Raw genomic sequence first — 23,533 nt, 5'->3', positions numbered from 1 at the left:
ACACCTATCCACCTCTAATACAGTCGGACTAGAATCCACCCATGTGACTTCATTTAACCTTTATTACATCTTGAAAGGCCATATCTTGAAATAGTTACATTCTGAGGTACAGGGGATTAGAACTTCAACATGAGTTTTGGGATACACAAGTCATCCCTTCACATCAGCCTGGGAAGTAAAGCCCAAATATTGACTCCCCCATTTGAATTTTCTTTTAAATGGTTCTGTTCTTTTTATACAAGTCATGTAGATCCTTAACTATCTTCATTCTTTTTCATGGATGTACGTTACAAAGTTGTCTTTTTAAATCCTGTGTATACAAAGTTGTAGTTGCCTCCATATTTTCTTATCTTTCTCTTATTTCCCTCATATATACTGAACTTTCTGTAGATGTTACATGTCAAAGTATTTTTTTCTTTTTTTCTGACTATAATCTGTGCAGGAAGAACTATGTGTATGGCATCATTTTCTCAGTCAGAATAAAAAGCAACTCTGGATATCTTTCTAAGGCATCCTACTATCAAAATATGTGTACTTAAAAAATTCATCATCCCTATTTTTATATCCATACTAGATGCTTTATAATGGCTACCAAGTCATGTCAGAAACTTACGCCTTTATGATAATTTTCAAAATTTAAAATCTTAATGTAGAGATATGTTTATATAAATAAGTAAAGAAATATGACTTCACTATTAAGTATAATGCTCATTGTATGATTTAAAACTTAAGTTTCTACATTTCTACAAATATACAAATAAAAATGTTGATACTGAGTTGATTTGGGGGTCTTATTTAGAGAGATTTATAATTGATTTTATAATATATAAATTTTATTTCTTAATAATGCCATGGAAAAAAATCAAGGAAATTAAACTGCCATTTGTAAAGATGGAATCAGTTGAAGAAGTTAAAAGTTTGGATTCTCCAGAATTTGAAAATGTATTCATAGTCATGGACTTCCAGGATTCTGTCTTTAATGAGTTATACAAGGCTGATTGTAGAGTTATTGGACCACCAGTTGTATTAAACTGTGCAGAAAAAGGAGAGGTAAGAAGGAATATATGCTTAATATAACTTTTCAAGGTTAATGAAATTTTATTAATGAATTTTTTGCAGAAAAATCTCATTAATTGTTGAGAATATGAAATATTTAAAATAGGAATAGTAGTGGCTACTCTATAGTACTACCTTCTGTAGAACTCAGAAGTCCTTTAATCATAAATAATATGTGTGTGCGTGCGTGTTAAGTCGCTTCAGTTGTGTCCGACTGTTTGCAACCCTATGGACTTTGGCCCGCCAGACCATGGGATTCTCTGCCCTCCCTCCTTCAGGGGATCTTCCCAACCCAGGGAACGAACCTGACCCAGGGATCAAACTCCCGTCTCTTAAATCTCCTGCATTGGCAGGCAGGTTTTTCACCACTAGCGCCACCTGGGAAGCCCGAAGAATATCATATGTATATACAAAATCTTAATACCTGCAATTTGCTTTAAACCTGAGTACCAAAGATGTGTATATATAAGTACATAAACTTTAATTTTCTTCCACATAGAACAGCTACCACAATTGCATTTTTATCAGTTTCTATTGATAAATTAGGGAAATTACTTTAGCTTTTTGTTTTTGAATAGCATTTCATTCAAGTTGTAGCAGAGGTGATACATATTTTATTGCTGTGTTTTGGCATTCTTAAGCTTGCCTGAGTAACTTTAAACTGCTTGGAGCTTTGTGCTTCTTTTATTATAGATACTAATGATGAGCATATGATAATCTTTTAGTTATCTGTTTTGATTCAGAAGTCTTGTTTTTAAAAAACACATAAACATTTTAAAGGCCAAGATTATGGAAAAGTATATTTCTGCCCAATAGTGGGAATTAAATTTATATCTGTTTTTAAGCATTCTCTTTCATATATAGATAGATAAAATCATTTGTTAAATTATTTACTATCTCCATTTTTTAGCTGAAAAGTTAGAATCATATTTGGTTCAAGTATATGTATGATCAGTATTTATTAGAAAAATATTTTTGACCTCTTTTAACTTTAATTTGAAGCATTTACAGTAGTATATGGAAATCTTTTATTATAGACAATACCTCATGTATCAAAGTACATTTTGGAAACAAAGGTTTGGGTATGGATATTTATGTTTTATTTGGCAGTAGTAAAGTGTGTTTAGATTATGTGTATCAAATATGATATGGGAAATCATGGAAACTTTTATTGTGAAATTGATCCTTGCGATTTCTTGCATGTTGAAAGATGCAAGTATATTTTGGGGTTTGGAGTGTTAAATGGCAAGAGAGGGAAATATGTTTAGTTTAGAAAGATGTGTTCTATTTTTTCTGTAGAGAGTCTCACAGATTTAAAATTGTATCCTTCAGCCTCTGCCATTTGCATGTCGCCCACTCTATTGTACCAGCATGATGAATCTAGTACTATGTTTTACTGGATTCAGGAAGAAAGAAGAACTAGTAAGTATTTTAAAACATTCTAGTCAAAGAATATTTTCTCTAGAAAAATAAATTTAAATTTGCCTTTTTTTGGTAGTTGTATCATGATTTTATTTTTAAAATATTGAAGGAGAAATTACTGTGAACGTGAAGTGAAGTGAAGTCACTCAGTCGTGTCCGACTCTGCAACCCCATGGACTGTAGCCCACCCGGTTCCTCCATCCATGGAATTTTCCAGACAACAGTACTGGAGTGGGTTGCCATTTCCTTCTCCAGGGGATCTTCTTGACTCAGGGATCAAACCTGGGTCTCCCGCATTACAGACAGACGTATTACCGTCTGAGCCACCAGGAAGCCCACTATGAGTATGAAAGGGGTCTTAAACTTTGTGAAGAAGCACTCTGAAGAGGCTTGTGAACAAACAAATGTTTTGTCTAGGGTGGCTGGTCTGTGAATTAGAAAAACTTCGTAGCTGTCTGTTTAACTTGTCTTTTTAAGTATTTTATTAGCATATTATTTGAAGTTTTTGTTTATGCATTGCCATTTTTTATTATATATATCTAGTCTTAAAGTATTCTCATTGCTCTGGAGAATTCATAGAAATTTCTTTCTTTGATCTGTAAAATTATTTATGTTGGAGCTAATGCCTGGCATGCTGCAATTTATGGGGTCGCAAAGAGTCAGACACAACTGAGTGACTGAACTGAACTGACTGAATGGGGTATTAATATAATTCACTGGGAAGAATCTTGATGTGATGACAACCTGGCTTTTAAAAAGTAGTAATTTGAGGACATACATTTTTTTGGGACACAAGCCTGTTGTGTCCCCCTTTGCCTGGCAAAGCAACAAGCTTTTTTACTTCACCACCCACCTCTGAGAAGTAATATATTTACTTTTTCACTTGTGTGAAAGCCAGTCTTTAATTAACTTAGTTTTGTATGTTAATCTTAACTAGCTTATCTCTCTGTATGATTTTGCCTATGCCAGTAAGGCAAATGAATCTTTAATTTTTTTAACATAAACTTTATAAAAATTCTTTCATGTACCTGATAAATAGAAATCAGTATATGCTAAATGAACTATAAACATCGTTTAAAATTTTGTTTATATTAATCAAAAAAAACCAATGTTTACTTTTTCTTTTGAGGTCAGATTGGTGACATTGGTTCATCACATGGGTGGAGTTATTAGAAAAGACTTTAATTCAAAAGTTACACATTTGGTGGCAAATTGTACACAAGGAGAAAAATTCAGGGTATGTAAATTTTAGTATTTTTGTGTATTTCAGTATAGCATTGTTTGGTAATGGATTTAATGAAAGTGTTCTCATTTTGTCTATTTCTCTCACAATTTATTGAGGATCAGAAATTCAGTTTTTGCTATATGTGTGTTTAGTAAAAAATTTTAAATCATAGGAGTGTGGCCCCTGAGGTTTGAAGGAGGCAGTGGAGCTTGAGTTAGGTCTTGAAAGATGATTAGGATAGTGGAGGTTGGTAAGTGAATAACATTTTAGATGAGTAATATTAGGAAAGAATTACTATGAGCGTTGGTGAGTAAGGGGGTCAGAAGGTGATGAGGGTAGGTATTTTTCTCTTATCTAGAGCAGAACTTTGTTCTTATAAAATAGTTCCAAGATTTAACTTGTGAAAATTATAGAACAGGAGAAAATACTTTTATTGGGATTAAAGTCTTAGTTCAAGATTGCACTTGAAGAGTTTATTACTTTGTTCTCACCCTCCATCAGTGTATATATGTAGCAAATGGTAAGTTTAGGGTAATCTTGAATTCCTGGGAGGTATACTTAGAATTCATATCTAAGATTTGGTGACCTAATCAGATATATTCTCTTAAACTCTTAGTGCTATCATGGGTGTTAATACTTCTAAGTAGACACAGAAATAGAAATGTAATAAAGATGAACTGAATCAACTTGGGAGATGTATTTATTTAAAATAAAATGAAACAGCTTGGACCTTGTGGAACTTGTTTTGGAAGTTATTTTAACCTGGATTGTATGATGGAAAGATAGTTTTTTCTTTAATTTTTCTTTATATTTTGTTACAAAGCAGATGGGCAGTGATCTAAGAATGTAATTATAATTGTTCATATCTTATAAGAATGCAGTTATTTAAGGTAAAAATGCATCATAATTAATGTTTATGTTTTTAGGTAGCTGTGAGCCTGGGTACTCCAATTATGAAACCAGAATGGATTTATAAAGCTTGGGAAAGGCGGGATGAACAGTAAGTATTTAGAAATTCAGTTGTTAATTATGTGAATCAGTCACATGTCATAAGGAAACCCATGTGCCCAAAATTCATAAATTAATATATGAAAAGTTAATTCCGTCTTGGTGAAGCTTAGGGAATAAAGTATAGGAGGAACAAAATTTTTTTTATTATTATTATAGTTATTGAAAATGGAAAGACATCTATGATATCTTTGAACTTTATTTTATAAAATAATTTAATAACCAATAAAAGCATTCTAAAATTATCAGGTAATAGCTTACTGCATCTGGATGTTTGGGTTGTGCTATATTTTTTCTTACGTTTGTCTGGTTACATTTTAAGTGGTAATTGCATTTCATAACCTTGTTAAGCTTTCCAGTCTCACAATTCCTTGCTCATGTACTTGATTATTACTTAAGATTTTATGAAACTGTAGAACCCCTGTAATACATATAAAATTTCATGTACAGAGCAGATATTTGCATCTTTAACAATTACCTGTGATTAAACTGTGTGGGAAGTTACTTCTGGGATGACTGAGGACACATCAGTTTTTTTTTTAGCTATAATTTTAATGAACATTTCAGGACCTAATGTAAAATATTTTCAATAAATGGATTATGCTAAAACCTTGAAAGTTACTGTAGATTTATAAATTGATCTGCTTCACCTATATTGAATTTCAGTTAAGCTGGTTTTAGAAGAGTGTACTTTGTTTTTAGGGACTTCTGTGCATCAGTTGATGACTTTAGAAATGAATTTAAAGTTCCTCCATTTCAAGATTGCATTTTAAGTTTCCTGGGTTTTTCGGATGAAGAGAAAACCAATATGGAAGAAATGACTAAAATGCAAGGTAGAATTCAGCATAATTTAAAAGCTAACATATTTTATTCCCTACTCCTAATCACTTCCTCGAGAATATGTCTCTTTAAAAAATTTGGGCCTGGGGATAAACAGCTGGTCTTATGTATGCTTGTATGCTTTCCTCTTTAGGAGGAAACTATTTACCAGTTGGAGATGAAAGATGCACTCACCTTATAGTTGAAGAGAATATAGTAAAAGAACTTCCATTTGAACCTTCAAAGAAACTTTATGTTGTGAAACAAGAGGCAAGTAATTGTAAAATAAGAGTGGCTTTTAAAAAACATTAGTAATAGCTTTTCTGATGAGATAAATTCTTAATTAAAGTCTTCTTTCCACTAGTGGTTCTGGGGAAGCATTCAAATGGATGCCCGAGCTGGAGAAACTATGTATTTATATGAAAAGGTATGCTGTTTGTCCCTTTTTTCATTTGTTCTGTGAGCTTGATTGTATGAAGATGACACTTTTTTATCCAAAAGAACCTAGGATAATTAGCACATAGATCATGTTTTTTTGTCATGTTTAGGAATGTCAGAATAATTAAACAGTTGGATATTGAGGGATAGTCTATGGAGATTTAATGTATTGAATCTTATTTTAATCTATGTCATTCTGTGCTAATTCTTGGTGATACCATTATAAACCATAACATCCCTATCTTCAAAAACTTAGAACCTTAAAGGAACGAGAGATGTGCATACAAATTACAGTACACAATGAAATGTGCCATAATTGAGCAATGTATGTATTCTAACCACTAACTCAGAGACTCAGGAACGATTGAAAAGAGCAAATAAATGCTGAGCCATCTTCCTTGGCTAACTTAGTAAGGAAATTCATGTTAGACAGCAGGTGGGAGAGGGTATGAAAGCTTAAAAGTACATTAAAAGTATGGCTTCAGAAAAGAGTGTGGGAAAGAAGGCCAACAGATAAAGCTGACTAAATAGGCAGAATCAAGTTTTTAGTATGTTAAAGCATTTTGATTTGTCCTGTAAGTATTGGAGCAACTGAAGAATAGGGAGAGATGTCATTTAAAAAAATGACTGTAGTAGAAGGAATTATAGGCAAGGAAAATTTATTGCTGGATCTTGGTGAAAATGGTGTTGTTCACCAGAATGTGACAGAAAAATATAGAAGCAGGCTTCAAGGGAAAATTTACTTCAGTTTGGGATTTAATAATTTTGAATGGAATGTTGAAGGGGAAGTATAAAATCTAAATATATACTCTGTTGTGTTCTCTTTGGGCCCTTATTCTCAATATAAGTTTCTGAGCCTAAAGTTTAAAAAATATGCCTCAGATTGCAAGAGAGAACTCTGAAAAAAATCTAGTGGTAGGACTTCCCTGGCATTCCAGTGCTTAAGAACCCGCCTGCCAATTCAGGGAACATGTATTTGATCTCTGGTCCGGAAGGATTCCACATGCTGTGGGGGAGCTAAGCTCATGTGCTACAACTACTGAATCTCACAAGCCTAGAGCCTGTGCTATGCCACAAGAGAAGCCACTGCAGCGAGAAGCCCCTGCTCACCTCAATTCGTGAAAGCCCTTGTGCAACATCGTCAATGCATTTTTTTTCTTTTTTCTTTTTGTCAATGCATTTTTAAAGACAGTACAGTTTAAAAAAAAAATCAAGTGGTATTTGAGAAATATTGAAGAGCACTGTATCCAGGCACTGTGCTAACTGCCAGAGATACACTGAACAAAATATGAACGAATGGTCCCTGCCTCCCCGGAATTTATGGTCTAATGGAGAGTAGATTATAAACAAGCTTATAGGCAAATATGTAATGGTAATATTACTGTGGAGAAAAAGAATTAGGTGTTAGTGGTTAGACAATTACAATAGTCCTTTGATTATTATGTTTTATGAAGCAGCCAAATTATGTGGAAAAATGTGTAGTTGTAAAATTATTGTGCAAAACCCAGATTTTATCAGATTCTTAAGTGTGTTTTTCTTTTGTTCTTGTCTCAGTAAAGAACCACAGAAGTAAAATTGAGCTTTTGTGCTTTTGATTGCAGGCTAATACACCTGAGCTCAAGAAATCAGTGTCACTGCTTTCTCTAAATACCCCAAACAGCAATCGCAAAAGACGTCGTTTAAAAGAGACACTTGCTCAGCTTTCAAGAGAGGCAGACTTGTCACCTTTCCCTCCCCGTAAGCGCCCATCAGCTGAACATTCCCTTTCTATAGGGTCACTCCTAGATATCTCCAACACACCAGAATCTAGCATTAACTATGGAGGTAATTCACATTTTTAAATCTTTAAATTTAGTGGAATAGAATAATTATTAGAATGTAGATAAATCCGTACGACAGTGACTGGCCTTTGTTCTAGCTGAGGAGAAGAGGCACATGGAAATGCTTAGATTTAACAATTGCATGCTATGTGCTAAGTGTTTGTATGTTTTGTGTGTTTATAAGATAAGTTTTATTGCTCCTGTTTTACAGATGACTGTACTGAGATTAGAGAAGTAAAACTTGTCTAGAGTCACACAGCTAGAAAGTGATAGAGCTGTTCAGAGAGCAGATTGTTAACACAAAGAATCACAGGAGATGTTACATGAATAATGGAGAAAATAGGTACAATGAAGTCAGAAAAAGGTGAACTTACTTTGTTTATCAGCTGATACAGGAAGCTGCATATAATTAGTTCTTGTACCTTGATCTTCAGTTTTTTCCCCTCTTTTTTTTTTTTTTTTCAGTCTGCACACAAATATGTTGTTTTCTAATTTATGAAATAATCAAAACCTTCCCTTGACTTCATAATACTCTCCACTGACTATCCTAGTTCTCTCTTCCCTTTCATATAACTACTCTTGAAGGATTTATCTTGATCCATTGTCTCATTTCCTTTCTTTTTACTGTCTTCAGTTCATTCCAGTTGAATTTCAGTGCTCTTGCTGGGGAGCCTGACAGTTTTTGTATAGTCAACAGCATTCAGCACATGAGCAGCTACTCCTTCCTGGACACATTTTTAAATTTTGGCTTTTGTATATCACTCATTTGTCTTTCTCCTTGGCCTAACTTACCTTTCCAACTCTAAATGTGGAATGTTATTCCTTAGTCATTTCTTTTCCATTGAATTCTTCCTAAGTGATCTCATTTAATTCTATGGCTTTTCTTTCTATAGCTGATGATGCCCAAATTTGAGGTTTTTCCTGTTCAACTGTATTCTTCACACCTCCTTGTTCATGTCTAATACACAAGCTGTTCTTCACATAATCACATTAGAAATCTTGATTCAATCTCTATTCCTTTGCTACCCTTCCTTTATCAACCTTTTCTTTATAAATGGTCTCTCTTAGATAATTGCAATGGTCCTTTAGATGGTCTCCCTATATTCATCTTTGCCTTTCTACATTCAGCACTTAGAGAGGTCTCTAAAAACATGTAAATTAGCACATGCTGTTCTCTGCACAGACAGTAAGCTCTGTATTGCCACAGCTTCAGGTTCCTGGGTAACCCTTCCTCAGTTGCTTCTCCTGTCATGTGCTACTGTCCTCCACTAATGCTCTCTGGGTATTAGTCACAGTGTCTGTTATTCTTCAGATTTTTCTACTGTTAAAACCATACCTCGGGAACTTTATACTTGCTCTCCCTATTTTAAAGAAGTCTTACCGGGTTCTCTGTAAAGGTAAGGCCCTGTCCCACTACTCCTTCCTACCAACCTGACTGTGGGTTGTCATCTTCAGTAGTAGTTACCACTGTTAGAAATTGTTTGTTTACTCCTTTATTGTTTTATTCTCTGCCCCAGCATGTAAACTTGAAGAGAATAAGTACCTTGTCTGTCTTCTCTGCTTTATTCCCAGTGCCTGGAATAGAGTTGTTGTTTAGTCCCAAAGTCATGTGTGACTCTTTTGGGACCCCATGTACTATAGCCCACCAGGCTCCTCTGTCCATGGGACCTCCTAGGCAAGAATACTGGAGTGGGTTGCCATTTCCCTCTCCAGGGGATCTTCTCAACCCAGGGATTGAACCCGAATCTCCTGCTCTGGCAGCTGGGTTCTTTATCACTGAGCCACCAGGCAAGCCCTTAGTATAGAACAGGTAGTCACTAAATTTTCATGGAAGGAATTAAAAGTCAGTTTCAGATAGGTGTAGAAAGCTGAGCTGGATTTGAGATTTATTACAAGAGGAGCAAGAATACTTGTAACAGCATACAGAATGAGTTTTTTGGAAATGGTCAGTTTGCTTTGAATATGGAGGAGTGAGTCTAATTAGGTTAATTGTAATTAGGAAATTAACATTTAACATTGATCTACTCTATAGACCTTCAGATTTTACTAGTTGTTCCACTAATATCCTACCATGCTATTTGGCAAAAGCAAAAAGGTTTTTCTGAGTTAAAATTCAATCCAGGATTATAAATTGTGTTATCTTTCTTTAGTCTCTTCTTATCTGGAACAGTTCTTCTTTTCGGTATTTCTTTGTTTTTTAATGATCTTGACGTTTTTGAAGAGTACATGACAATTATTCTTTTCTGGCCTTATTCTAGGATGAAACTCTACTTTAATGAAAATATATATGGTGGTATATTTATAAGAATAGATACCCTTCGCGCGCTCTCTCTTTTTTTTTTTGGTTAAATCTGTACAGTGTTTGGTGCTTATATCTGGCTTCCATTTTAAATCTTTCCTCCTTTTTCCTTTAGAAACACCAAAGTCTTGTACTAAGTCTACTAAGAATTCTACTCCAGTTCCTTCAAAGCAGTCAGCCAGGTGGCAAGTTGCAAAAGAGCTCTATCAGACTGAAAGTAATTATGTAAACATATTGGCCACAATTATTCAGGTAAGAATTTGGAAAAATGATCTCTGTTTCACCGTTCATAAGTAAAAACAAAGAAATGTGTTATTTTTTGTAAGAGAATTGTATAAGCATAGAATTTAAACATAGATATTGAAAATCTATGACAGAAACTGCTGTTAGGGAAATGCCATTTAAAAGTAGCTTTTTTTTTCATGCAGAAATAGCTTTTTTTTTTTTTTTTTTTAATAGTGACTTTAAAAAGAGAAGGATCCTCAATAGACAGTCTTAGAGGAGACTGAATTTAATTCACAATTTTGCAGCTTCCATGTCAGGATACTGCATTTACATTTGGAAGTGGTAGCTTTTTATGATAGTGTGTATTCAAGAGTCATTGCTTTATTTACTACTGTTTATCTATGACTCATTGGAAAAGACCCTGATGCTGGGAGGGATTGGGGGCAGGAGGAGAAGGGGACGACAGAGGATGAGATGGCTGGAAGGCATCACCGACTCAATGGATATGAGTTTGAGTGAACTCTGGGAGTTGGTGATGGACAGGGAGGCCTGGTGTGCTGCGATTCATGGGGTCGCAAAGAGTCGGACACAACTGAGCAACTGAATTGAACTGAACTGATATATGGAAAAACAGCGATGAAGCATAACAACATATTTGTCAGTAAATTTTTATTTTTTAAGTTTATTTTTAATTGGAGGTTAATTGCTTTGCTATATTGTGTTGGTTTCTGCCATAGTAATTTTTTAAAAGTTATCCTTTAATGTGTCCTTTTCTAAAATTTTGCAGTAGTCAAATGTTGACTCATTGCTTACTACTATTAAAATGTACTATGAAGTTATTTCTGAAGAAAAACAATTCTAAGAAATCCTTGTAGGATGAGAGCAAGGAAGATATTAAGGAATAAATAAAAATTCAGGGTTCTGCAAAGCATAATGATAGGACATTATTTTGGAATCTGTAGAAAGAAGGAATAAATTTGTTTGTGGTAATGAAGAAGATAATTTGTCAGGAAAATAAAGTTGATACCACATAGCTTAATTTTGAATAGAAAATGATAGGGAGTTTCTTATTTGGGTTTAATTTTTAATTCTATTTTAATTATTAATATTGTTCATTAAGGTCCAATATAATGGCCTTTAGTTGCTTGTACCATTGATAAGATGCATGAATAAGAAATGAAAAACTTTTTTCTTGGTATTCATGGAAAGGTTATTCTTCATAGTTGATTTGTTTAGCAGTAGTCAGGGTTTTATGAGGCCCTCTGCTGTACTAAACTAAACCTGTTTTAAGTCAGTTCTGTTCTTCCTCAAGGGAAGCCATCCTAGATGAGTTTCCTGTTGAAGTGTTTATAGTCAGCCAAAATGTGGTTGAGGAGCAGAAAATCCCTTTGGCATATACTGTTCATGTACTTTGGTAGCATTTATAACCTAGAAATGTAAATCCTTTCAGGCCATGTAAATGCCCTGGAGTTTCAAATTTTAACCTGCATATCAATTACATGCACTAAAACTTCTTTTTAAAAAGCACTTGTAATTATTACATTGTAGACAAACTTCCACACTTCTGTGCTTAGTATAAATTCACCTAAGTTTACTTAAACCTCCATGGGCCACATTCATTATAGTGTTCTCTTTAAGCTTGTTGTAGGACTAATGTGTCCTACAATGTGTCCTACTAATGTGTCCTACAAATTTTTTTTTAAATTTGAATTTGGAATAGCTTAATTTTTACTTAACCTCCAAAATTAAGTGTAGCTTCTTGATTTTTTCCATGTAATACTTAGGTGACTATTAATATAAGGTGTTAAAGAGGATTCCTGTTTTAAAGGAACTTAGACTGGAATAGGAGTTAAAACATACACACCTAATTATAACCAAATGGAAAGTTTCGAACCTCATGAGAGAGGTTTAGTTACGGTATTTGGCGATATGTGGGGTGAGAATTTTGCTCCTCTTCCAGTTTAGGGAAGGTGTTGGGCTGGAATTTTCAATGGTTGAACACTGAAAAAGTATACCGAAGATGCAAATTGAAATGAGTTTTAAAGCATGATTATGATTAGTGCATGCAAAGAATATGGGTGGGAAGTGTATTTGAGATTATTCCAACAGTACGAAAGACTAATCCTTCCTGGTATTACAGAATAGTCCAGGGGATTTTGAGTTGAGGGTGGGTTAAGGGTAGGAAGGAGCTGAAACACCAATACTTTGGCCACCCCACGTGAAGAGCTGACTCATTAGGAAAGACCCTGATGCTGGGAAAGAGTGAAGGCAGGACGAGAGGGGCGACACAGGATGAGATGGTTGGATGGCATCACCGACTCAATGGACGTGAATATGAGCAAGCTCTGGGTGTTGGTCATGGACGGGGAAGCCTGGCATGCTGCAGTCCATGGGGTTGCAAAGAGCTGGAGACAGGTGACCTACTGAACTGAACTGAACTAAGGGTAGAGTTTAGGGTGTGAATATAGTAAGAGTTGAGATAAGATATCTTGCCCCAGACTGGGGTCAGTGTGGTAGGTCATTTGTTGTTAAAGAATTTTTGATAGGAAGGGAAAGATGGTAACATTTGACTTGTATTTTAGAAAGTCATTTGGTTCACTTTGAAGGAGGTATTGAAGGAGAAAGAAATCGTGGAGGTGAGATCGATTTGAAGATTATTTCAGCACTCTTGGTTAGAGATTTTAATAAACTAAACTTCTTAGAATAGTATCAGTGAGAATGAAAAGAGGATAGATTTGAGATATATTGGAAAGGTAGAATCAGAGTTTTTAGCTAACTAATTTTATATGTGGGGTTAAAACACAGTAAAAATATTTTAAGATATTGTGTCTTAAGAGTACTGAGAAGTTTTAATCTTGATGTGTTTTGATGGTCTGAATATTTTTGTTTAGGCTATTTAATGAAATGTTGACTATATAAAGGAATGCTTATAAATGGTTATAGATATCTTTGCATCTTCTATTACATTTTTCCCCAATCTAGTTTCCTTTCCCTCTCTCATAGATAACCATTACCTGGAGTTTTGTGCTTACCATTTTCCTGATAGATCTATCATATATATGTATAAAATCAAACTGTCTAAATGTAACAGTATATATTTTTTAGTGAATTGCTTTTTTCACTTGATAGAAATGTTCTTAAGATACATCTGTGTCATTGCATGTGGCAGTAATTCATTTTCCTGTATGATTATATCCACCTAATTAACTTTTATTTTTAGTAGACATTGGAATTTGTTTTGGTGTTTTCATTGCTGTTTGTTTTTACTGTTACTAGTAGTGCTTCTGTGAGTGTTCTTACTCATGGCTGCTTGAGAATATATTGTGGGCAGAAATCTGGAATTTCTGGGTCATTGGTTAAACATACTTCTAACTTTACTGGAAGTTGTTAATATGTTGGAATTTAGGTTTTGTATGGGTCTTCTGTTCTCACTGAGGCTTTTATAGGTGATGCTTAACTTTCATTGATTTAGGCAGATGTCTTTGGGAAAAAGGTTGGTTTAGTACTCAGCTTTCTACTTTCACTTAGATTTTGGCCTCTGAAGATACATCACTTTCTTGTCAGCTTGTTGATGTATTTAGGCAGAAGTTTTTCTTACTTCATTATTTTGTTTTCAGCAAGTAGGTGCTCACCATACTTGCAAAAATGGAAGGCCTGAATATACGTATGTGTTTTTTGTTGTAAGAACAAGTTTCTTACTATTTACAGTGTTCTTTATTTTCTTCCTCTCTCTCTCCCTCCCTCCTTCCTTTCATTAATCCCATCCTGGCCTTTGTGCCATTTTCATTTTACTTCTACCTATGTTAACTCAATAATACATTATTATTTTTACTAAAATTTTAATTATGAAGTAAAATTGACTCTTTGATACATTTAACATTTCTATCTCTCCCCCAAACTTCTGTTTCTGTTCCTTTATGTCATACCTTTTTCTCATTCCAACTTCTGGTAATCACTAATCTCTTCTTTGTTACTATAATTTTTTTTTTAATGTCATAAAATAGAGTCATAGTATACAACCTGTTCCTTTGGGTTTTATATACCTTGTGTGTATAAATAGTTTGATCCTTTTGGTGGCTAGTATACCACTGTATGGATGTACCACAGTTTATCTATTGGCTTATTAAAAGGAGGACATTTGGGTTGTTTCCAGTTTTGAGTGGTTATCAACAGAGCGGTTACAGACATTTGTGTACAAGTTTTATATGGACATAAATTTTCATTTCTCTTGGGTAAACACCTAGGAGTGATACTGCTGGATCATATGGTAAGTAATGCTTGATTTCAAAATGAAAGTGAAGTCGCTCAGTCGTGTCTGACTCTTTGCGACTCCCGGGACGGTAGCCTACCAGGCTCCGCCGTCCATGGGATTTTCCAGGCAAGAATACTGGAGTGGATTGCCATTTACCATCAAGCGTTTTTGCAGAGGGGCTGTACAATTTTGCTCTTCAATCAGCAACATGTAAAAGTTCCAGTTGCTCACATCCTCACCATTGCTTTATGTTACCAGTGTTTTTTATTTTAGCCATTCAAACGTGTGTAGTATTATCTCATCCTGGTTTTAATTTACATTTCAAAAAGACTAGTGATACTGAACATCTTTGTCCTTATTTGATATCTGTATATTTTGTTTTAATTGAAATAACTGAAGATTTTACTTGTTTTTAATTGGACTGTTTTCTTTCCAGAGTTTTGAGAATTCTTTATATATTTTGAATATAGTTCTTTGTTAGATAATGTGATTTGCAGACATTTTTTTCCTGTTCTATAACATGTTTTCTTGTTGTAAGTTTTTTGCTGAGTTGTTTTTAGTTTTGATAAAGTCTAGTTTATCAGTTTTTTTCTTTTATACATCATGCTTTAGATTTCATATTTAAATACTCTTTACATAAGCCTAAGTCACAAGGTTTTCTCCTAAGTTTTCTTCTAAATATTTCATAGTTGTGGGTTTTTTCTTTAGGTCTATGATTAATTTTGAGTTAATTTTTGTATAAAGATTATATTTAGGCTGAGGTTCATTTGTTTTGCCTATGGCAAATGGTGTTTTAGTACCATGTGTTGGACAACTAGCCTTCCTGCACTAAATTGCTTTTTCACCTTTGTCAAAAAATTTGCATGGATTTGTTTCTAGAGTCTATATTCTGTTCTGTTGATCTTGAATGTTTCTCTCTTCACCAGTGTTGTGCAATCTTGAATACTGGAGCTTGATAGTAAGAAGCTGTTTGCCCTTCCATATGAATCTTTAGAATCAGATTTTCTTTATGAAAAGTCCTGGCATTTTTGATAGGCATTAGGGTAAATCCTTATGTCAATTCGGGGGTGGGAGACAGTTGACATTTTTACTGTGTTGAATCTTTCAATCCATGACCATATGTCTTCATTTATTTAGGTCTTCTTTGATTTCTTTCATCAACATTCTATAGTTTTCGGCATCATGTACGTGATTTATTCTATTTATACTTAAGCATTTTAGTTTTTTATTGTAAATGATACTGCTTTTTAACTTTCGGTTTCAGTTTGTACAATACTGGTTTATAGAAATATTTTTTTTCAGCGTGCCTGCATGCATGTGTGTGTGCATGCATGCATGTGCGTGCTGACCTTGTATCCTAAGACCTTGCTAAATTCACTTAACTAGTTGTAGGAGCATTTTTTTAAGATTGATAGAAGCAGCAGCATGGATACAGACAGGTCTTCTAGCTTCAAAACCAGTCTTTTTCCCCTAAACCAAGTTTTTTTTGCTATCAGTTCAAAATATTTAGTACCTATATTAAGAGTATGATTCCTTATTGCTTTCTTCCTTAGTAACTTGAATTAAAAAAGTAGAAATTACTCTGTATCACACTAACAATTTTAATGATTTGTAGGACTGTGATAAACTTTTACTAGATTCTAATTAATATTTTGTTACCAGATTATGTATATATATACACACACAGATGTGTAAATCATTAGGATAAAATAGACTAGAAAATGTTATTAGAAAAGGTCTCAAATTTAGGTTAGGAAGAAATATTTTTCTTTTCCATTAATATCTTATCTTTTATCACTGTATGTATATTAGATTTTTAAAAATTCTTTTCTTCTTCCAGTTTACCTAATCTAGTCTTGTTTTTCCCTGTAGTTATTTCAAGTGCCACTGGAAGAGGAAGGACAACGAGGTGGGCCTATCCTTGCACCAGAAGAAATTAAGACTATTTTTGGTAGTATTCCAGATATCTTTGATGTGCATACTAAGATAAAGGTAAATTTGTATATGTTAGTGTGGTAGTAATTCTTTTTAGATTATGTATATTTCCTGTGATTTTTCATGTACTTCTAGTTAGCTAAATAAATTTTGTATTTAAAACTTTTTAACCCTCATTTATTCCTTTGAATCATTTGCCTCTTTGCTCTAGCACCTTATTAATGGTTCTTTCCTGCTACCTGTGTTTTTACTTTGATTAATTTGAAAACAAAGACTTTAGACCTTATAAAGTCTTTTCTATTAAGATAATGTGTTTGCTAGTACTATTTTTCTTGTTTTTCTACGCTATTCATCTTGGGTTGTATGTTTTTGTTTGGTTTGTTTAAAAAATGGAAGTTGGAACGGGTTAGAGATCATTTCATTCATTCCTCTCTCTCTCTCTATGTATATAGTCAGATAAATGCCAAAACTGTAAAAGACAATGCTGTCTATTTATTTTATAATAATTTTCCTTTGTTGAAGGATCCCTGGATTCCAGGTATCAATCTCTCATAGTAAAGTAATTTGGGGAAAGATTTAGATGAACTCTTAAAAGTAATTTAGCTTTATTTCCTCTTCATATATGATGCCTGAGCACAACTGATCATTTTTCTTCTCAGAACAATCTGTTTTTGATGTTTATAACAGCTTTGCGGCAGTATCATAGCCAGTGAGGTTTATTTGAGGCACAGTATTATTGCTAACTTATCTTTTCTCTGATGTTTACTCCGTGTTACAATAAAATGATCAGTCTGAGTTATAGAATGTTTTCAAACAAATACATTAACTTACTTTTTATTTTAGTGCATGTTGTAGACAAAAATATGAAAGATCTGTAAGTTAATAAAAATGCAGTTTATCTAATGCTTATAATTTGTATTTTTTCAAAATCCTTGATCATATTTCACCTGTTTCTAGATTTACAAGTAAGTTTGAAGGAGTCTTTTCTTAAAAGATTAAAAAGCTATGGAATCTCAAGCTAGTTTATCCCTATTTCCAGTTAGGATTCTGAATATTTGAAGAGTAAAGTCTTCTTGGAATGGTCTTTTTTTTTTCCCTCATGAGAAACATTGAGAGGTATAAAGATAGAGTAGAATGGCAAGCAGATTTTCATCTTGGTGTTTTACTTGCTAATTTGTAGATCACTTGGTGTCAGTCATGTAGCCATTCTGGGCATGCAAATGCCCATCTAATGTAAAATGTTATAAACTTTCTATGTGTACAGAATCATAATCTCAGTTTGGCAAATTTTGTTCTCTGATTCACTGGACCTTTTTTTGTTGATAATAATTTTTTTTTTTTTTACTGAATAAACGATCATTTAAATTCTATGTTGCTTTACAATTTTGAAAAGTTTGCATAGATGATTTCATATAATCTGATAATAACCCTGTGTGCCCTCACTGTTGCTGTATGCCCTTCTCACTTCTGTCTCCCCAAGGGCAGCCATTAGTTGTACTCTATATCTGTGTCTGCTTTTATGTTTCCTTCACTAGTGAGTCACTGGAGCTTTGAAAACGATTGTTACCCTTTAGTTTTCTAATGTGTAACCCAAATTTTTAAGCTTCTTCTACAAACTTGGAGTACCAATATTTCAAGTAGTAGTTGTTCTTTAGCTAATTTCAGGTTTGTCATGCATTTAAAATATTAAAGCCTGTGGTTTTTTTCCTACCACGAAACCAATATGTGCTGTCAAACATTTATTTGTAAAATAAAGGAGAAAAGGAACAAGTAGAAAATACCTATAATTTCATAACCCAAATAGTCTCAAAATTATGCTGTATTTTCTTTGTCTTTCTTTGCATAGCATTTTTTTTTCTTTTCCTCCTTTTAAATGTAGCCTGCCCTTTGTCAGGTACTGCCACATCCACTCAGCATTACCAAGAAGCTGATACCATAATTGTCTACATTTTACAGATGTGAAACTGCTATGTACAGAGATTGAATAATTTTTCTAAAGTCAGTCATCTAATGAATGCTGGGCATTGACTTTGAACCCTTTTTTGTGTGACTTCAAAGTCTGTTCTCCTAAACCCTTATGTTTTCTTGCTCCCAACCCCCTTTTCTTTTCGAGATAAAATTAACATGTAACATTGTGTTAGTTTTAGGTATACAACAATAATGGATTCATATGGGTATGTATTGCAAAATGAACACCACAATAAGTTTAGTTAAGATCTACCACCACACATAGTTTGTGTTTTTTTTCTTTATGATGAGAACTTTTTAGTTCTACTTTCTTGGCAACTTTCAGATACACAAATTAGCATTGTTAGCTATAGTCACCATACTCTACATTACATCTTCAGGCTGGAGTAAGTAAAATAACTGGAAATTTGCCTTTTGACCACCTTTACCCATTTTACCCACCCTCCTTCCCCCGTCTCTGGCAACTGCCAGTCTGTACCTATGAGATTTTGTGTTTGTTTTTTGTGGGATTTTTTTAGATTCCACATGTAAGTGAGATTATATAGTACTTATTTTTCTCTGACTTATCTCATGTATCATAATGCCCTCAAGGACTGTACATGTTATTACAGAAGGCATAATGGCTTTTTCATGGCTAATTAATATTTCATTGTATATACCACAGTTTCTTTATCCATTCATTAATTCATGGACATTTCAGTTCTTTCCATGTCCTAATTTACTAATGCTATATTGCTTCTTGATTATCATGCTGAAGATACATTCTTTTAGTGTGTAAATGAGTAAATCATGTAAATATGGCTTAAACTTGTACAGCTTTTCATATCACATTGGTATGGTATTCCTAAGAAGCACTGGTATTTGTATTTTATAACATTGCATAGTTGTTACAAATTTGGACTGTGGAATAAAGTAGATTTGGGTTCAAAGTAAGTTAACTTTATTTAATTGCTTCAGTTTTCTTCTCTGTAAAATGGGGATAGTAGTGTCTGAATCATGAGTGGTTGTTTTGTGAAGGATTAAAATCATTTTTTACCCACTGTGTTTACAACCACTCTGTGGCAGTTAGATTTGTGTCAGTAGATATTGACTGAATATTGGTCATGCTACTTTTTAAATGTCCAAATCAGGACTGGAAGTTAAATTTATTTTGTCATCTTAGATATCATGTGTACACCTTTAGCCTCATTCTTGTCTGCAACTTAGAGCATGCTAATAGTTAGCTTAAGATGAGGATGTCTGAGATTGTTATCAGCATCTTTTTCTGTGTGTGAATTTTTCCTTTACAGCGCTAATCAGCATTGGTTCTTGATGTGCAAATGCCTGCTTTTAAATGGAACTACTGAAGTGACTTAGCAGCAGCAGCATGAAGAAACAAAAGAGAAAGAGGAGTTGAGGGAGGACCTTTTCTTTCTATGTTTATGCTTTGTTATTTGTTAATTTAGTGTTAAGTCTCAGGGTACTTTGAACTTGTTTCAGGAACAGGTTTGTATTGGGTAATCTGCTGATTTGGTGTCTTGTGCAGTGAGCTAAGTAAAAGAGAAACCCATTTTGTGTAAAAGTAGATGGTAATGGTAATGGTATAGAAGAAATCTTAGCAAGGAAGAAAAGAAAGAGCTTAACTTTTTTAGGCCAATCTGTTTACAACTTCCTCTACTTTTTAAATAGGCTTTGGGAGCTCTATGCTCAATGTCTTAGAACTATAGAGTTTTCCTTTCTTACTGCCAGGAGGTAATGTTGGGAGCATCCTATGGAGAATTGTATATGGACAAGGAGGAGACATGTCCCAGGGTCTGTACTAAACTGAGTCAAGCATATTCCCACAGAAACATCGTAAGAAATGACGGCAGTATGACTAATACTCTTGGAGGCTCACCTGCCCACCTGACTCCCCATTTCTAATGGTGATAGCTGTGCTATAGGTCTAGTAGAATGACATGGAATCTGGAGTCAGACAAGCATGAGTGTGAATACTGGTTCACAACTGTGTGATTTGGGGCAAGCTAATTTCTCTAAGCCTTAGTTTCTTTATTTCTTAGTCTCTGAGCTGACCAAGTGATTAGGGCAGAGATCTTTATTTAATCAACAGGCTTAAGGATTTAAAGGTTAACCAGAAACAGTAGACTTTTTCAGGTGGCCTAGAGATTATTTTGCTTTCTGATTGCAGTGGTCTCATATAACTATATACCGCCATCCTGTAATTGTTTACACTTTAAAAATGTACCACTAGATTATATTTGCAGAGCTATAGGTTTTTCTCTTTTACATCACATTTTTCTAAATATCTCCCATATTTATATTAAATACATAGGAAAAGATAGTTAATAGTAACTTACTGAGCACTACTCTCTGTTAGGGTTTCTTCTAAGTGCTATACAAATATTTAGCTAATTTAATCCTTTATAAGATAGGAGTCATTTATATACTTATTTCTCAGAATAAAAAATTGAGGCACTTATAGGTTAAGTAATTTGCCCAAGAGCACAACACTTAACAGGCTCTAGAGCCAGTATTTAAAACAGACTAGTCAGTGCTAGAATTCACTGCATTATATTGTTCCAAGATTATTCTTATGTATAATGCTTTTATTCTCTTGTTTCTTTCAAGTGCAATTTTAAATAGTTAAATCTTAATTCTTGACTCTGTAGGCTGTTTAATTATTTTTGCTTGAGTTCACCTTAATGCTACTGAAAGTAAATTTTTTCCCTTTTGACTTTTCTGAATTTGCAGAGTATAGGATGTGAAGTGAAGTGAAGTGAAAGTTGCTCAGTCGTGTCCGACTCTTTGCGACCCCATGGGCTCTACAGTCCATGGAATTCTCCAGGCCAGAATACTGGAGTGGGTAGCCTTTCCCTTCTCCAGGGGATCTTCCCAACCCAGGTATCTAACCCAGGTTTCCCGCACTGCAGGCGAATTCTTTACCAGCTGAGCCACAAGGGAAGCCCAGAGTATAGGATAATGGTTCTTAAATTATTTGGTTTCAGGATCCCTTTTCATTCTTAAAAAATGATTGAGGAACTTGTATTTGCTGCTGTTGCTAAGTCGCTTCAGTCGTGTCTGACTCTGTGCGACCCCGTAGACGGTAGCCCACCAGGCTCCCCTTTCCCTGGGATTCTTAAGGCAAGAACACTGGAGTGGGTTGCCATTTCCTTCTCTAACGCATGAAAGTGAAAAGTGAAAGTGAAGTCGCTCAGTCGTGTCTGACTCCTGCGACCCTATGCTCCTGCATCCATGAGATTTTCAAGGCAAGAGTACTGGAGTGGATTGCTGTTGTGTGGGTTTTATTTTTTCGTATTAATTGTTTTTGAAATTGAAACAGAAAGTTTAAAAATACTTTTTAAAAATATATGATTCAGTGATTTTAAAAAGTCACCAAATCATGTAGCCGTCACCATGTACATATTAGGACATCTTCATCTTACCCACTAAGATCCTTCATGCCCATTCCTAGCACTGGTCCAGGAAACCACTAATCTACTTTCTGTCTTAGAAATTTGCCTTTTCTAGACATCCCATATAAACATAAATATATAATAAATAGTGTCTTATGTCTGGCTTCTTTAACTTAGTGTATTTTTGAATTTCATCTGTGATTTAGCACGTTAGTAGTTTGTTCCTTTGTGTGGCCAGGTAGTAGTCCATTATAAGGATATGCTGCATTTCTTTATCCATTCACCAGTTGATAGAAACTTACGTTGTTTCCAGTTTTTGGCAGTTATGAATCATGCTGATATGAACATTGTTTGCAGATCTTTGTTTGGGTGTGTTTTCATTCTCTTCCATAGATACTTACGAGTAGAATTGCTGGCTTATATTGGCAGTCTTCATTTAAAAATTTTGAGAAACTATCAGGTTTTTCCATCATTTTATATTCTTAATAGTAATGTATCAGCATTCAAATTTCTATCCATTCTTGCCGGTTCTTACACGTTTTCCTTTATAACCATTCTAGGATATAAAATGATTTTATTTGCATTTCCCTAATGATTAATGATGTTGAGCATCTTTCATCTGCTTCTTTTTCATTTGTATATTATCCTTGTGAAATGGGTGCTTAGATCTGGTGCCCATTTTTTGGTTGGGTTGTGTGTTGGCTTACCAAGTTGTAAAGGTTCTCTGTAAATTCTTGGTACAAGTCCTTTATCAGCTATGTGTTTTGCAGATACTTCCTCCCAGCCTATTGTTGCATATTTCATTTTTTTAATGGTGTCTTTTGAAGTACCAAAATTTTTAATTTTGATGAAGTCCTGTTTATCCATTTTTTTAAATGTAATGTGCTTTTGCTGTTATATCTAAGAAATTTTTGCCTAACCCAAGATTTTGAAGATTTTCTCCTATGTTTTCTTCTAGAAGTTGTATTGTTTTAGCTCTTACAGTTAGATCTATTACTTATCTTGAGTTCATTTTTGGCTAAGGTGAAGGTTTAAAGATCATCTTTTTGTATGTAGATATACAATATTGAGAAGAGGTGGCAAGAATACAAAAGAGATCTTCATGACCCAGATGACCATGATGCTGTGATCACTCACCTAGAGCCAGACAGCCTGGAATGCAAAGTCAGGTAGACCTTAGGAAGCATCACTAAGAACAAAGCTAGTGGAGGTGATGGAATTCCAGTAGAGCTGTTTCAAATCCTGAAAGATGATGCTGTGAAAGTGCTGCACTCAATATGCCAGCAAATTTGGAAAACTCAGCAGTGGCCACAGGACTGGAAAAGGTCCGTTTTCATTCCAATCCCAAAGAAAGGCAATGCCAAAGACTATTGAAACTACACACAACTGCACTCATCTCACACGCTAGCAAAGTAATGCTCAAAATTCTCCAAGCCAGGCTTCAGCAATACGTGAACCGTGAACTTCCTGATGTTCAAGATGGTTTTAGAAAAGGTAGAGGAACCAGAGACCAAATTGCCAACATCCGCTGGATCATCAAAAAAGCAAGAGAGTTCCAGAAAAACATCTACTTCTGCTTCATTGACTACACTAAAGCCTTTGACTATGAGGATCACAATAACCTGTGGAAAATTCTGAAAGAGATGGGAATACCAGACCACCTGACCTGCCTCT

At 34.4% G+C, this 23,533-nt stretch overlaps 1 protein-coding gene across 1 annotated transcript in view; it reads left to right on the top strand.

The window, feature by feature from the left end:
- Window positions 1–23,533, top strand: part of ECT2 (epithelial cell transforming 2) — a 50,991-nt gene that overhangs the window by 1,686 nt on the left and 25,772 nt on the right. Inside the window, exons 4-13 of the mRNA XM_052641564.1 lie at window positions 868–1,050; window positions 2,389–2,478; window positions 3,608–3,715; window positions 4,630–4,703; window positions 5,414–5,544; window positions 5,685–5,800; window positions 5,895–5,957; window positions 7,570–7,792; window positions 10,203–10,339; window positions 16,437–16,556. Coding sequence (XP_052497524.1) covers window positions 868–1,050; window positions 2,389–2,478; window positions 3,608–3,715; window positions 4,630–4,703; window positions 5,414–5,544; window positions 5,685–5,800; window positions 5,895–5,957; window positions 7,570–7,792; window positions 10,203–10,339; window positions 16,437–16,556 — 1,245 coding nt within the window. The remainder of the gene's footprint in view (window positions 1–867; window positions 1,051–2,388; window positions 2,479–3,607; window positions 3,716–4,629; window positions 4,704–5,413; window positions 5,545–5,684; window positions 5,801–5,894; window positions 5,958–7,569; window positions 7,793–10,202; window positions 10,340–16,436; window positions 16,557–23,533) is intronic.

Source organism: Budorcas taxicolor, chromosome 1 (genome assembly GCF_023091745.1).
Source record: "Budorcas taxicolor isolate Tak-1 chromosome 1, Takin1.1, whole genome shotgun sequence".
Taxonomy (NCBI): Eukaryota; Metazoa; Chordata; class Mammalia; order Artiodactyla; family Bovidae; genus Budorcas; species Budorcas taxicolor.
The sequence above is the reverse complement of the archived record's forward strand: the minus strand, read 5'-3'. Positions and strand labels throughout refer to the sequence as shown.